Source organism: Bactrocera dorsalis, chromosome 1, assembly GCF_023373825.1.
Source record: "Bactrocera dorsalis isolate Fly_Bdor chromosome 1, ASM2337382v1, whole genome shotgun sequence".
NCBI classification, from domain to species: domain Eukaryota; kingdom Metazoa; phylum Arthropoda; class Insecta; order Diptera; family Tephritidae; genus Bactrocera; species Bactrocera dorsalis.
The window spans coordinates 87,645,606-87,659,721 of NC_064303.1; the positions used below are offsets into that span (position 1 = coordinate 87,645,606).

The 14,116-nt window shown below is 39.6% G+C and overlaps 2 protein-coding genes across 10 annotated transcripts in view; one reads left to right on the forward strand and one right to left on the reverse strand.

The window, feature by feature from the left end:
* The window catches only part of LOC125775787 (uncharacterized), a 327,611-nt gene extending 319,282 nt beyond the window's left edge, over window positions 1-8,329 (forward strand). Inside the window, exon 2 of the mRNA XM_049446565.1 lies at window positions 7,055-8,329. Coding sequence (XP_049302522.1) covers window positions 7,174-8,259 — 1,086 coding nt within the window. The 5' untranslated portion in view covers window positions 7,055-7,173 and the 3' untranslated portion in view covers window positions 8,260-8,329. The remainder of the gene's footprint in view (window positions 1-7,054) is intronic.
* LOC105224205 (uncharacterized) overlaps window positions 1-14,116 on the reverse strand; it is a 106,672-nt gene that overhangs the window by 63,952 nt on the left and 28,604 nt on the right. The window lies entirely within an intron of this gene.

Here is a 14,116-nt window from a genome sequence, read left to right on the forward strand (position 1 = left end):
TCCCGAATGCAGCAGTTATATTACCGAATATTACCCAATAATGAATGGTATTGCGAATAGTACGCTCAGTAGGCCGATTATGTTGAGCATAAGTTGAGTTAGTGCAAACTAACTTTATTGTGTCACTAACTTTCTGAATTCTGAGCTTCCAAATAAGTCTATGGGTTCGTCTCTATTATTTATGTCTTCAGTGTACGTTATGAAACCACCGATACGCAAATCTATTCCCTCACTCTGTCAAGAACTCCTCGACCTAATATTTGTGACTCTTTTCCTATACAAAGCCTTGCATTCGCATAAAAGATGTTCTACAGTCTTTCCTTCTTCTAAGCAGCTTCCTTAATAATCGTTGAATGCTATCTTCTACCGTTTTGTCTGCTAATAAAACTTTCGTTTTGAGTTTCTATAAACGGCATGTGCGACCCACATTCCATTTCATTCATGTCACGTTTGCCTGCTAATTGAGCAAGTTAAGGATTGACCCCATCAAGACCCAATTATATCTATGATACATTTGTCGATAAACAGCCAGAGACATATACATTTTCTCTTTTCCGGGGACTAATGATAAGGTAATGCCTGTTCTGGCTAGTTCTTCTTCTTCACAGTTATCAGGAATATCACTATTTCTTAGAACCCATTGCAGGTTTATCGTGAAATTGCTTGTTAGATTCACTAAGAGATAAAGGCATTCTTTCACTATTTTCGACGCAACTAAGAGACTTTAGTGAATTCAAAGTCGTTTGGCTACCTGTATTTGTAAATATATTTTTTGTTGTGAGCGAACTCTTTGTCAGAAGAAGCAGACTTTCTTTAATTGCTGAGATCTGCGCTTTTGGTGTGACGACATCACCTCCCACTTGATTTTCCAGTGCGGACCCGTTCGTGTATATACTTATCCCTGTGCCTTTGTTCACCTCATCCCTATTTCACTCATCTTTGGATGCGAAGGCAATATCGCGGATCGAATCAAAGTTCAATTCTAAAAGAATTCGAAAATCCGTCGTATTGGGTAACAACGGGAGCTTGCTAAGTATCTTAGAATATGTTTTAATACAGATGACTAATCGGATGGATTCTTTCGTTCTAAGAGCCGACTGTTTGTTGGCAGAAAATATAAAATAACTTTTAGTGCTTCGGGGTGGTTCTAAGAGCTCCGCTGATGCATATACTAGCTGGTCTTTGTATGCTTTTCATACGCTTTAGCACATACATATTTCTTCTGCATTATTGGTCACCAGATCAAAATAGCGCATATCATAATCGGCCTTCCAAACCGGTGTTGGTCCACATTTTTCACAAGAGATTTGTAGATGTCCAGATCTTTAGGGGTTGCTGTTATTGAAAGCACTTGCTATGTCAAGAAAGGCCAAAATGGCGTAGTTTTTCAGTCTCAGGAATGTATGTAAGTATGTATGGTTAGGCATTTCATATTTTCTCATCCAAAAACACAGATGTACATATGTATGTATTTTTTCAAAACGAAGTGACCAGTTAAAGATCTACAATGAACTCAGATAAAACAGAGAAGTTTTAAAGTACAATTTTGAGAAATAAATCTACAATAAAGTGAAATTTCGAAGCAATATTTTAAAGCACTTAAAACTTTTAAATTGGTTTCCCACGAACACATACATACATTAGAGCGGGTCAATTTACAGAAGAACAAATGGAAAAGAAACGGAAAATAGGTCTATGTTTATTTTCACTGTCATTTTTAAGCAGTTAGTTGACAATTTTCACAATTATTTGCCTTAGCCTTCTTATACCGGTTTTAATAATATAACATTTCAATAAACAATTGTATGGTAGATACAGTATCCGACAAAAATATGGATGGTGAGCGTTGACTTTCGAAATTTGATTGTTCTGGATCGTCTGAATGGATGAAAACACTCCAGCTCTGAGAGTATTCGAAGCAGTACTTGCGGGAAAAGCATAAGAAGTCTAAGACCTCGACTCCGTTGGGAAGACCAGGCGGGGAAGGAACTGACTATACTTGGAATCTTCAATTGGCAACAAACAGCGAAAGGAAGAACGACTAGCGCTCTATTGTAAACTCGGCTATAATCGCGTAAGCGGTGTCTACGCCAATAAAGAAGAAGAGGATCACTTTCATGGAACATGGTACGAAAAATACGCAGAAAATACTTTAGGAGCAAGGCTCGAATTATTCAGCAGAGCCTTCAATTCAATGTTTCTGAGCGAACAATTCAGTGGAGAAATCCAGAAAATTGATATTTCACCACAAGATCAAAAGCCTTTCATCAGCAAAAAGTCTTTAAAAGAACGTTGGGGATTTGCCAAAAAATATTATAAAATCTCTTCAAATTTTGTAAAAAAAGTAATTTGGCAAATTCGAAAGACCGAGAAAAAGCTTGGCGAAAGTCATGAAGGGATTCAAAACAAGTGCATCCTAAGCTCCATAAAGTTCGAGGTGGAAAATTTTTTAGTTTGGGGTTGTTTTAGTTACAGTCTATCAAATCTGCTATTGGTTCCCAGCAAAATGACAGCATTACTACGTAGAGAATCCAATTCAGTGTCAAGAAATTGGCTTGCAAGATAATTTTATATATCAGCAAGACAGTGACTTCAAATATTCAAGTCGTGTTACAAAAGAATATTTCGCTAAAAAAACGATGGATCACCTACCATGGCCTGCCCAAAGCTTCGACTTAAGTCTCGATATGAGCATTTATGGCAATATTTGTATGATAAGCTGCGCCGATCTTCTTGTCGTGATCGCTCCGTTTGTATGGCAGCTAAATGCTATAAAGGTGCGATGTGAACAATTTCTTCGGTGATTTTACCATTGTCTTTGAAAATATGGTATTTCGTGAAATATCAAACTTTTCCATACAAAAATTTGATCGGTTCGTTTTACGTAGGTTGTTCAATCGTGGCCGACGCTCGCTCAAAGACGAATTCCGTGAAGGTCGTCCAAAAACAGCCGTTGTGCCAGAAAACATCGATGCCGTACGTGAACTGATAATGCAAGACCGTCATGTAACATACCTTCAGATAGAGGCATGCCTATGCATTTCTCCCACCGGCATACATTCGATATTGCATGAACACCTGGCCGTAAAAAAAGTTTGTTCTCGTTGGATCCCGCACAATTTGACAATCGCTCAAAAAAAGGCTCGTGTGGATTGGTGTAAAGAAATGCTGAAAAAATACGATCGCGGTGCTTCAAAAGACGTTTATAAGATCGTCACAGGTGACGAATCATGGATCTATGCGTATGAGCCCGAAACAAAACAGCAATCGACCGTGTGGGTCTTCCAAGACGAGCCAAATCCAACGAAAAAAAAACATTTTCGTTGATAAATATGCCTATTTTCATTATTAGGCCAGAAATATATATAGCAGCCCTCGTATGACGGCTTTGTGCTATAGTGCTCCTATATCGGCGGTTCTGAATATGGCTAAATCGGCTCAGCTTACCATTGTGATTATTTACATATATCAATATTTTATAGGCTTTTCGATATTACATTCTGGGTGTTACTAACTTCGTGACAACCTTAACATACCATGTTCAGTGCATAAAAACGACCCGCCCTAATATAAATATACCAAAGTGTACAGCCAGTAGATTGCTTAAGCATACCTACATATGTGTTTGTGTGTTAGTGCGCCTAAATGTAAAAAGTTTTCAAAGTTTCTTTTAGTTTTCCGAGTATTTTCTTTGAATTTTGGAAACTAAAGCCTTTAAAATATGCTGGAATTTATGGGCAAATTGTGTCTAACCGAAACTGAAAAGTCACTTGATTTCCTATTGCAATAAAATTTGTATTGAATTCAAGTCAATTGAGGCCGCAACGATGTGTGTTGTGTGCGTTTGTGTGTGTGTGCAATTGTTATATGAATGTTAAGTGCGAATACATGTAGATGTAGTGTGCATGTATGTGTGTATGTATTTTTATACTGTATTATACAGTTATTGAACACTTAATAGCACTCGACATTTTAATTGAGCTGACAGCGCCACTTGTGGGGCCAGCAGCAGCACACACACACCCACACACACACATGCCTATAAAAATATGCACTTGCAAGCGGTAAGCTTTCATGTGGGTAAGCATGTGCTTATGGGTGTGTTTGTGTGTGTCTGCGCATAAGTGGCGAAGCTGTAGTTAAAGCCTGGACAAACAATGTACTCTTTTTTGTTTTTGCATTGTGTTTTCGTGTTTTTTGTTCTTGTTTTTCGTTTCATTATTGTCAGCACTGCGGCCAACAAACAATGCAAGGAGGCGTGCTAATGGGGTAATGGAGACGTGGAGACGTGGAGACGTAGGAATAAACTTCCAAACATTGAAACCTTAAAAATTCTGTTGAAAACTTTCAAGTGGCTCGATAAAAGTTTTTCAAAGAATAAATACGAAACAACACAAAAGCCAGAAAAACAATACAAGCGACAATTCAGACAGCTGAACAATTGGAACACGCTGTGTTCGCTGTTCGGCTGGAAGTTTGTGTGCAGCAATGCCGTTGCTGTTGCTGGCGGTTGGGTTGGCTTTTCTTCTGTGCCTGCTGGTGTAGACAGACATGTGCCTTTGTATGCATGCATGTAGGTGTGCGCTCGATTCTCTAAATTCCACGATTTACGACCCAAAAACTGATAACTCTAATGGTAAGCTCTTTAAAGTGAAATTACAACAAAAACTCAAAAGCCGAATGTGAAATCAAAAAGAAAGCAGGCATTTATAAAGAAAAGAAAAAAAGCTTAAGAGCCCATACTATTAAGTACGGGAAAAGCGCGCCCAAACAACATGTAGCACATCGCATTACAAAAACAACGCACAACTCGCCGTAGATACGACACTTCACGATGCAAGCAAACGTGGCAACAACAACAAACCGCTGCAACACACGACTACCAATAAAACAAAGTTTTATGGTGAGTATTCCGGTGAACGAGCGCGTGAGTTGGGGAGCTGCGACGGCCTTATGGTAGACAAGAGCAGCTGACAACATAGACAGATAATGCATTTTCGGCTATCAGAAGATTTAGTGTGCATTTTCATAAATATAATACGGTACATTTTGAAGATAATTTAAGCATGTCCCATACTTGCAACATGTTGCACAGAAGTATGATAGTTTTTTTAACTTAACGGTTTTTCTGTTTGTACCTTTGGTACGCCCTTAAGGCCGTTTCGATACTAAGCCAAAAGAGAATCTAGCGGCGTTCAAAAAACTATGTATCTCAGAAACTGGAAAAATATATGTTAAAACCCTTAAAAAGATTAATTCTATATAGATATCAGGGAAAATCCATAACCTCGACTTGCTCTTAGTGTGTATGATACGACGAATCAGGTCCAGTCGTTCCAAGGCAACCGGGTCTACGTAATCGGAACTGACTCGCATTTTTTTTATCCGGCCAACCGTCATCTCGACAGAACTTTGCCGCTACAATCACAACAAAATCCCCCAGCTCCCGCAGGATGACGTTGTAATTTGTGCAAAATGATTGCCAAAATCATGGTTCGGTTCGCGCGACTCATCACGCGCTCTGTCCAATAATCGATCGGCATAATTGTTTAACAGAGTCGGTAACGAGCAACGACGGATCGGTTTTGCACCACCACTCAACTCTAGTGGATATTGTGATAATGTTGCTGTGGAGAAGAGTATCGAAGAAGACTCGAATCGGGTACATCCGTCATCGCGTGCAACAATTGGCGCTGTGACCATCCATTTTATAGAAGATTTTGCGGAAGGATCTTGGTTTGCGGGCTTACCAAACCTAAAACGTGCTAAAATCGCAGTCGAATGATCATCAAGCGCGTCACACATTCGATAAATTAGACCAAAAGGAAATGTTCACCGATCTCGATTCTCACAAGAACTTCAAACTGAGTACGTAATTGAGAAGTAGACTCCTCTCTGTCGACGAACAAAGAACAAATTCTACAAGTCACTGCTATATGGTGCAGAGGCATTGACCATGACAACATCTGATGAGTCGACGGTACGACTTTTCGAGAAAAAGGTTCTGGGGAAGATGTATGACCTTTTGCGAATTGGCAACGGCGAATATCGCATTCGATGGAAGGATGAGCTGTATGAGTTAACGACGACATTGACATAGTTCAGCGAATTAAAAGACATCGGCTGCGCTGGCTATCCATCCTCCGAGGGCACAATAGACCTAAGGTCGCGGTGCATTCCTCAATTTGTTATCTATCCATCCGCCGAATGGATGAAAACACTTCAGCTAGAGAGTATTTAACGCAGTACTCGCCGGAAGAAGCAGAGGAAGAGAAAGACCTCCACTGTGTCAGAAAGATTATGCGGAGAAGGACTTGATTACACTTGGAATTTCCAATTGGTGGCACACAGCGAAAAGAAACTCGGTGTTGTAAACTCGGCTATAACCGCGTAAACGGTGTTTACGTCAATAAAGTAGAAGAAGAAGGTGCCACACAAACTGACTGATTAAAATCAATTTGTTGTGTGGAAAACTCTTTGGTTTTTACAGTTTCAGCACATTTTTGGCGCGCCATCCGCTGGATTGTTCGAAAGTTTCGTCGTTAGATTCTTAAACCCACGTCTCGTCAACAGTAATGATATATGACAAGTCCTCAGACTTCCAAAGATCTCTTTTGCGAACTCAACTGGACTGCTATTTTGCAAAAGATGTAGGACTTTTGGTACGTGGCTAACATTGACTCCCTTCATACCCAAAATATTAATCAAAATGAGGAGAGCCGATCCTTAGGAGACATTGAAATCCTCTGATATCTCTCTGATTCCAACAGAAGGATTTTTAAGCACCGCTGCTTTAAAGTTGTTGATATTATCGTCATTTAAAGATGGACAACCCGCATTATGCAAGTTTTCGATGACTTCACGACCTTCTCAGAAAGTTTTGTGTCACTCAAATACTTCTGTTCGTGATAAAGTAGACTCCCTAAAATCCTTCGGTAACTTTTTCAATAATTCTTGTAGCCAGAAGAGTAACTTTTCGTGTCGCAAACAAACAGCTGTGCAGCACACATTAATTGACATATGGAGATCAAACTTCACACGAACATGAAAAAAGGTTGTAACGGGTGATTTTTTTGAGGTTAGGATTTTCATGCATTAGTATTTGACAGATCACGTGGGATTTCAGACATGGTGTCAAAGAGAAAGATGCTCAGTATGCTTTGACATTTCATCATGAATAGACTTACTAACGAGCAACGCTTGCAAATCATTGAATTTTATTACCAAAATCAGTGTTCGGTTCGAAATGTGTTTCGCGCTTTACGTCCGATTTATGGTCTACATAATCGACCAAGTGAGCAAACAATTAATGCGATTGTGACCAAGTTTCGCACTCAGTTTACTTTATTGGACATTAAACCAACCACACGAATGCGTACAGTGCGTACAGAAGAGAATATTGCGTCTGTTTCTGAGAGTGTGGCTGAAGACCGTGAAATGTCGATTCGTCGCCGTTCGCAGCAATTGGGTTTGTGTTATTCGACCACATGGAAGATTTTACGCAAAGATCTTGGTGTAAAACCGTATAAAATACAGCTCGTGCAAGAACTGAAGCCGAACGATCTGCCACAACGTCGAATTTTCAGTGAATGGGCCCTAGAAAAGTTGGCAGAAAATCCGCTTTTTTATCGACAAATTTTGTTCAGCGATGAGGCTCATTTCTGGTTGAATGGCTACGTAAATAAGCAAAATTGCCGCATTTGGGGTGAAGAGCAACCAGAAGCCGTTCAAGAACTGCCCATGCATCCCGAAAAATGCACTGTTTGGTGTGGTTTGTACGCTGGTGGAATCATTGGACCGTATTTTTTCAAAGATGCTGTTGGACGCAACGTTACGGTGAATGGCGATCGCTATCGTTCGATGCTAACAAACTTTTTGTTGCCAAAAATGGAAGAACTGAACTTGGTTGACATGTGGTTTCAACAAGATGGCGCTACATGCCACACAGCTCGCGATTCTATGGCCATTTTGAGGGAAAACTTCGGACAACAATTCATCTCAAGAAATGGACCCGTAAGTTGGCCACCAAGATCATGCGATTTAACGCCTTTAGACTATTTTTTGTGGGGCTACGTCAAGTCTAAAGTCTACAGAAATAAGCCAGCAACTATTCCAGCTTTGGAAGACAACATTTCCGAAGAAATTCGGGCTATTCCGGCCGAAATGCTCGAAAAAGTTGCCCAAAATTGGACTTTCCGAATGGACCACCTAAGACGCAGCCGCGGTCAACATTTAAATGAAATTATCTTCAAAAAGTAAATGTCATGAACCAATCTAACGTTTCAAATAAAGAACCGATGAGAAAGTTATCAAGCTCTTAAAAAATCACCCTATACTAATCTAGGAAAAAAAAAATGTATCGATTCACAACAAAACACATATGTATACCGCAACTCTATACCGTAGGCATATGTACTCGTCGTAGTATATATTGAGCCGCTTCACGGTCGCATAAAAAATTAAAACATTTGCTGTTATTAAGCATTTATGATTGTTTCACGGTAATATTAACTGCATAAAAGTTAAATCTATAATTTCGATTCATATGAATAATTTTGCGAATGTAAGTGTGCATTTTAAAGTGTAAAACCACCTGTCAGTTTGCATGAAATCACTCTTAACAACAATCAATGTCGGCTTAATGCTGGGAAAACTGTAAATACCAACTGATTCATCAACAGATGTTACGAGTGTGGCATAATGACAAAAACAAAAACAACAAAAACACCGTCCGGTGTATAAATTCCATGCGCACAGCTGGACATTAACCGATCAAATGTCTTTAGAAAACGAGGACAAAGCGATAAAAATAAGCCATATGCTCACAAGCTCACAAGCGACATAAATTCTGATTAAAAAATATTCTCTATAAATTTCGTATTAATGATGAGCAGCAGATTCAATAAAAATTAACACCGCAAAAACAACAATAATAATTATTGGAGGTAAATTGCAGTTTCATTCCACCATTCACATAATCTTTGCTTTACAGCTGGCGACCGCCGTAGCTGAGGTCTTTAATAAAGACTGGTGCAAAACAAAATTTAATTAGGGTAAATATTTTCCTGAAACCTCGGAGAGTATGTTACTCTTTACATGGAGTGCTATCAATGAAGTTTATTGGATTCTAGGTGAACGAACAAGACGAGACTCGGTATCAATTCAATTCATGTCGTTTAGAGATACATTGGCCCTCATCGGCATCTCGAGTGCTCTAGCCCGTAGACGTCACAGTAACATTTATAATTCTACACCCGTTGGCATTGCCGGCCGATGTATTGCTGTGAAGTGCGCTTAATGGCTCAAGGAAGATGAATGTATGAAGGGTTCCGAACAAGGATATGCTCAAATTCTCTCCTCCTTCAACCGCATTTCTGAAAACTTGGAGCACTACGTTGCAAAGGCCGCACTGGACGGCTTTTAGTCGCAGAAGAAGAAGCACAGAGAGTTTTTTCATTGATGGAAAAAAGGAGCTCTTCCTAGTAGTGTTTTTCATCCAGAAGTGGCTGCTATTAAGGTAGTAGTAAACTTACTGCTACGGAGTGCAGCTTCTTTCAGAGGGTAAGCATTTACTCCGACAGCATAGCGGCAATACTAGCGCTGAGCTCGCTAACTGTACGCTTGAAGCTAGTCGAGGATTGTTTGTTTTCACTAGTTGCTGGATTATGTCGGAATCGCTAGCCAGAGGCACACGCTTGCCACGCTCATATCGAAATGGTAACTCCATTGGATCTCCATTGTCATCTTGCGTTCCAGCACTGGACTAATGGATCTCGCCAAGTGCTGATCGACGTCCCACTTCTGTGCAAGATCCTTTCGGGTTAGAGGATCCTTTGGTTTAAGGGAAATCTACTGACCTACTTAGCAAAGTTCATTAGCCGTAGTAGAAGAGGTTCCAACTGGACATTGTCCAACAGGCATTCATGCGGTAAGGCTAAAAATCTTGTCGGATGTTAGATGTCAAAGTTGTTTCAAGGAGACTGAAGTGGAAACATCTAGACACTTTTTCCTCGCTTGTTCAACGTTTGGAAGCATGAGGTGATCTCCGCAGTCTTATAAACGGCGAACCCGAACACATAGACGATACTGGCATTAGTCGTCCCAACAAATTTGTGATGGTCTCAAACTGTTTATGATCTATTATACAGGAGTTTTAAGTACCAGATGAGACCTACCTTATAAGCTATTCAAGAAGGATCCCTGTTAGGATCGACTTCTTAACTTAACCCAACTTAAAGTGTATTTTAGTACATCCATGAAAAGCTTCATTATGTGGTTAATGATTCAATTTGGAGTTTCAGTTTTGTTTTGCTAACATGGCATTCCATTCTTTTAGGAATTTTCCGTTACAAACATTTACTTTTTTTCGTACTTTTATAAATTGAACTCGTACAATCGACAGACATGACATAAAGTGCTCACTTTTGTTCGTTTCGCCACTCTCAAAGGTTTGGTAAATTGAAGTCTGTATGTATGACGTTTCTTTCCATAAATTATCTTTGTAATACGTTCCTCTGCAAAACTAGTGCACTGTATTAGATCTAAGTCTACTAGTGGCAAAAACAACATAATCGGCTGAACGGCAAAGCTCTTACTATCGCTGAGAACCTGCACATTAGTTTGCCTACAAGTTTTCCCCATTTAACACGCATTCAAATTGCAACAACACAAAGCAATTTCTTTACCTTTCGCATTCTTAACACTTTGTATTTATTCTTCGTCTTTATATGCTTCACTTTTTTCTTTAGTTTTGATTTTCACAAAGAACTGGAGAAAGAGACGGTTGTAACGGTTGGAGAGCGCACAGGAAACACTCGAAGGTTAGTGCAAACTGACAGGAGGCGATGAGAAAAAAAGCAAATACAACAGCAAATAAAACTCTTTAGAGTGCTAAGCGAAATAATTGCGCAACTTGAGGAAAATAAACGAAGTCATCAGCGCAAAAAACGGAAAAATTAAAAGAAAAGAAGAAATCTTTAATACCCTTCACAAATACAGAAGATGCCACAAAAGCATTTAATTTTGATCATTCGGTTTGTATGTTAGCTATATGCTATTGAGGTCCGACACAGAGGGCTACGACAAATTAGCAGCTTCCTGAGGAGTAAACAACGTGTTCAAAATTTCAGATCGATAACTCAAAAACTGAGAGAAGAGAGACAAGTTTCAGAGTAGACAGGCAGATGGACAGGCAGACGGTCAGACAGGTCGTTCCCACGACAGTCGGGTCTATGTAACTGGAGCGGACACGGATTTTTATCCGGAGAAGGTCTGTCAACTTTGCAGATTTCTGCCGCTACAAGAACAACAAGAGACAGCTCACTTTGTCAAGCTCAACATTTATATATTTTAAAGTTTCTTCAATGTTTCCTTTTAGAACTTCGTGACAAACTTAATATAACGTTTAGGGTATAAAACTTAAGGAGAACTTTAAAGGCAAAATAACGGACGCAAGAAATCCACTTAAACGCTTGAATATTGCCTTCTTAGTTTTGCTGCAATTGCAAGCGCCAACATATACAGACATTCACATCCAATACATATGTTTGTACAAAAACAACAATGCGTACGTGTAACATAAACATAAAGCGCTTGGTGTGGCAAGTTGCAACCTGCAGTGCAGTGCAGTTGGTAACAAGTAGCAACAACAAATAAAGAGACACGAACAGCAACGACAGCAAAATACTGAGCCCCCATCTACATCGAAATGAATTCGTATGGTGGAGGCACACTTGTTTGAAGTTTTCAGTTTCAAAGTAGAGAGGGATAGATAGATAGAGTTAGTGATGCAGGGAGAAAGAGAGTTGCAGATGGAGATAGGGAAATAATGATAGATAGATAGAGAGAGAGAGAAAGAGAGTGGTAGATTGAGGGAGCGAAATAATCATAGAGAGAGAGAGAGAGTAGTAGATAGAGATGGGTAGAGCACTTCTTAGAAGATAAACGAAAAAAGAAGGGTATGAGAAAGATCCTTTCAGATACCTTTGAGAGTCCGCATATGGGCTATGTCGGTGCAAAGCATGATGATTTCTTCCTTGTAGTTACTATTAGGAAGCTTTCTGAGGTTATTTAACTATCTTCCCTGAAAGCAGGCTATGACAAAGGTATCAGAAATATTTTTCTCCTATACAAGTAGTTTATAAGACCTCTTTAAAACCGCGCTTTGAATTGCAAGTCAATTAGATATGGATAGAAAATAATTGAGGTTTTGCACTGCGACCTATAGTCTATTGTGCCCTTCAATTAGATATAATCGTCGGTTGGAGTTAAACTGCTCGCTGATCTAAAGATATGACAAAGGTATTGACGGCCGGTAGTTCGACGAAGACAAAGTGCCAGAAATAAGCAGCCTCTACTCTAGATTACGTGTAGCTGTAAGCCAACAGAGAATGCGGAACGGCACCATTATTTCATGCCACTCCGTTTGTGCTGCTGAAAGAGTTCTTCCATGCCTCCATGCTAAGTACTATATGCCGTTAGCTGCAGCAACTATGCAACGATTTTTCATTTCGCCTGTCTGCCCGTCTGCCAGCCTGCGTGTTATTGATGTTGTTTTTCTTGGCCGTTTATTTAGTTTTTTCCTCCAATTTTCCTGCTCAACTACGGCACTCTGTGCACTACTAAGTTCTGTTAAGAATTTAAAAGTTTACAAAGTGATTCGCAAGTTAATTTCAGCGCATTCTCACACAAGCCATATTTGTATATTTGTATATGTATGTACATAAGAAAGCGCACTAGTACTAAGTAATTGCAGTTAGAAGAATAAGATGAATTTGAGGAGTCAAGAAAGTAAATGAAATATAGCAGAATGCATTCAGGGGTTTGGGGGAGTTCATTTATGCATTTGTTTTTCCATTTTCTTAAAGTAGAATAACTTAGAAATATTCTCAGACTAATACTTTTCGAGTTATTTGATAATTTGTTTGTGATTCTCTAGTACGTTTTGGTAAAACATTAAATTATGGTTTTTGATCTGATGACCACTGGAACTCGAAAACCGCTCGATAGATTTCAGTTACATTTAAGGAGGATATTTACATATATTTTGATAACATAAAAAGCTAGTGCCTGATCGAAGGTTTTTTTAATTTTGATTTTTAACAAAGAACTAACTTTTGGTATTTTCTCGAAAGTAAAAAAAGTCTTGAGCCCGCCATTTCTTTAATAAAAAAACCTTCGAACTGGCGCTATTGTTGTTGTTGTAACGGGTACCTAATTATCGTTAGGATGGTAGCGATTAGACATGTTGTCATCGACGTCATCCAACGGTAGGCCCAAGAAATGTGCTATTTTGACGGAGTTGGACCATAGGGAAAATAGTGTCAGATGTGTAGGGTTAGCAGGGCATGCAAATTGGTGGCTAGTGTCATGCGGGGACTCACGCTAAACATACTTATGTTTGATATGTCAAGGTCTATTCTGGATGGAGCTTCGCAAAGATCACTCTCGATTTTCGCGACAACTCAAGCTCTTCGTCTGCAATGGGTGGTGGTTTAACTCCAAGTACGCCATTCTCTCAGAGGGAGTCGGTGAAGGTGTTAATGGCTCCACTGTGAATGGCGGTCAGTGCTTGTCGGAAGTTTGGTCGGCGTGTTATTTTATGTCGTCGACGTAGTTGAGGAAGAACCTCTTGATGCTTCTAGGGGGCAGTTCCGCTCCAAGCTGGGAGCAAACGGACCTCACTGTGCAGTGTTCTGATATGTTTGTGGGTTCCTAGTCTGCGTTTCACTGCATTCAGGCGACCATATTGGTGCGGCGCAGTTAAGGACCGGCTGGCCGTTTGCCTTGTATGTCGCCAACAAGGTTTTTGCCTTTTCCACACGTGCTGCCGGCTAGCGGATAGCCACAGAAAATTTGATTTTATTCATTTATTATGTAATATATATTTATCATTTAGCAATTCGTATCGATATTGAAAAGGAAATATGTGGGTATACGGAATATTTCGTAGGTCACAAATTAATTGAAGTTGCAAGCAAGTCTCTTCCTCCATTCACTCATTATGTTGCGATGTTTTTCTGTCATATGCTCTCACAAAAAGTAACGGAAAGTAACGATATGGTAATCGCTATTTCTACTATCATTGCTTCTGCCTCAAACCGTCTAAATTGTGTCG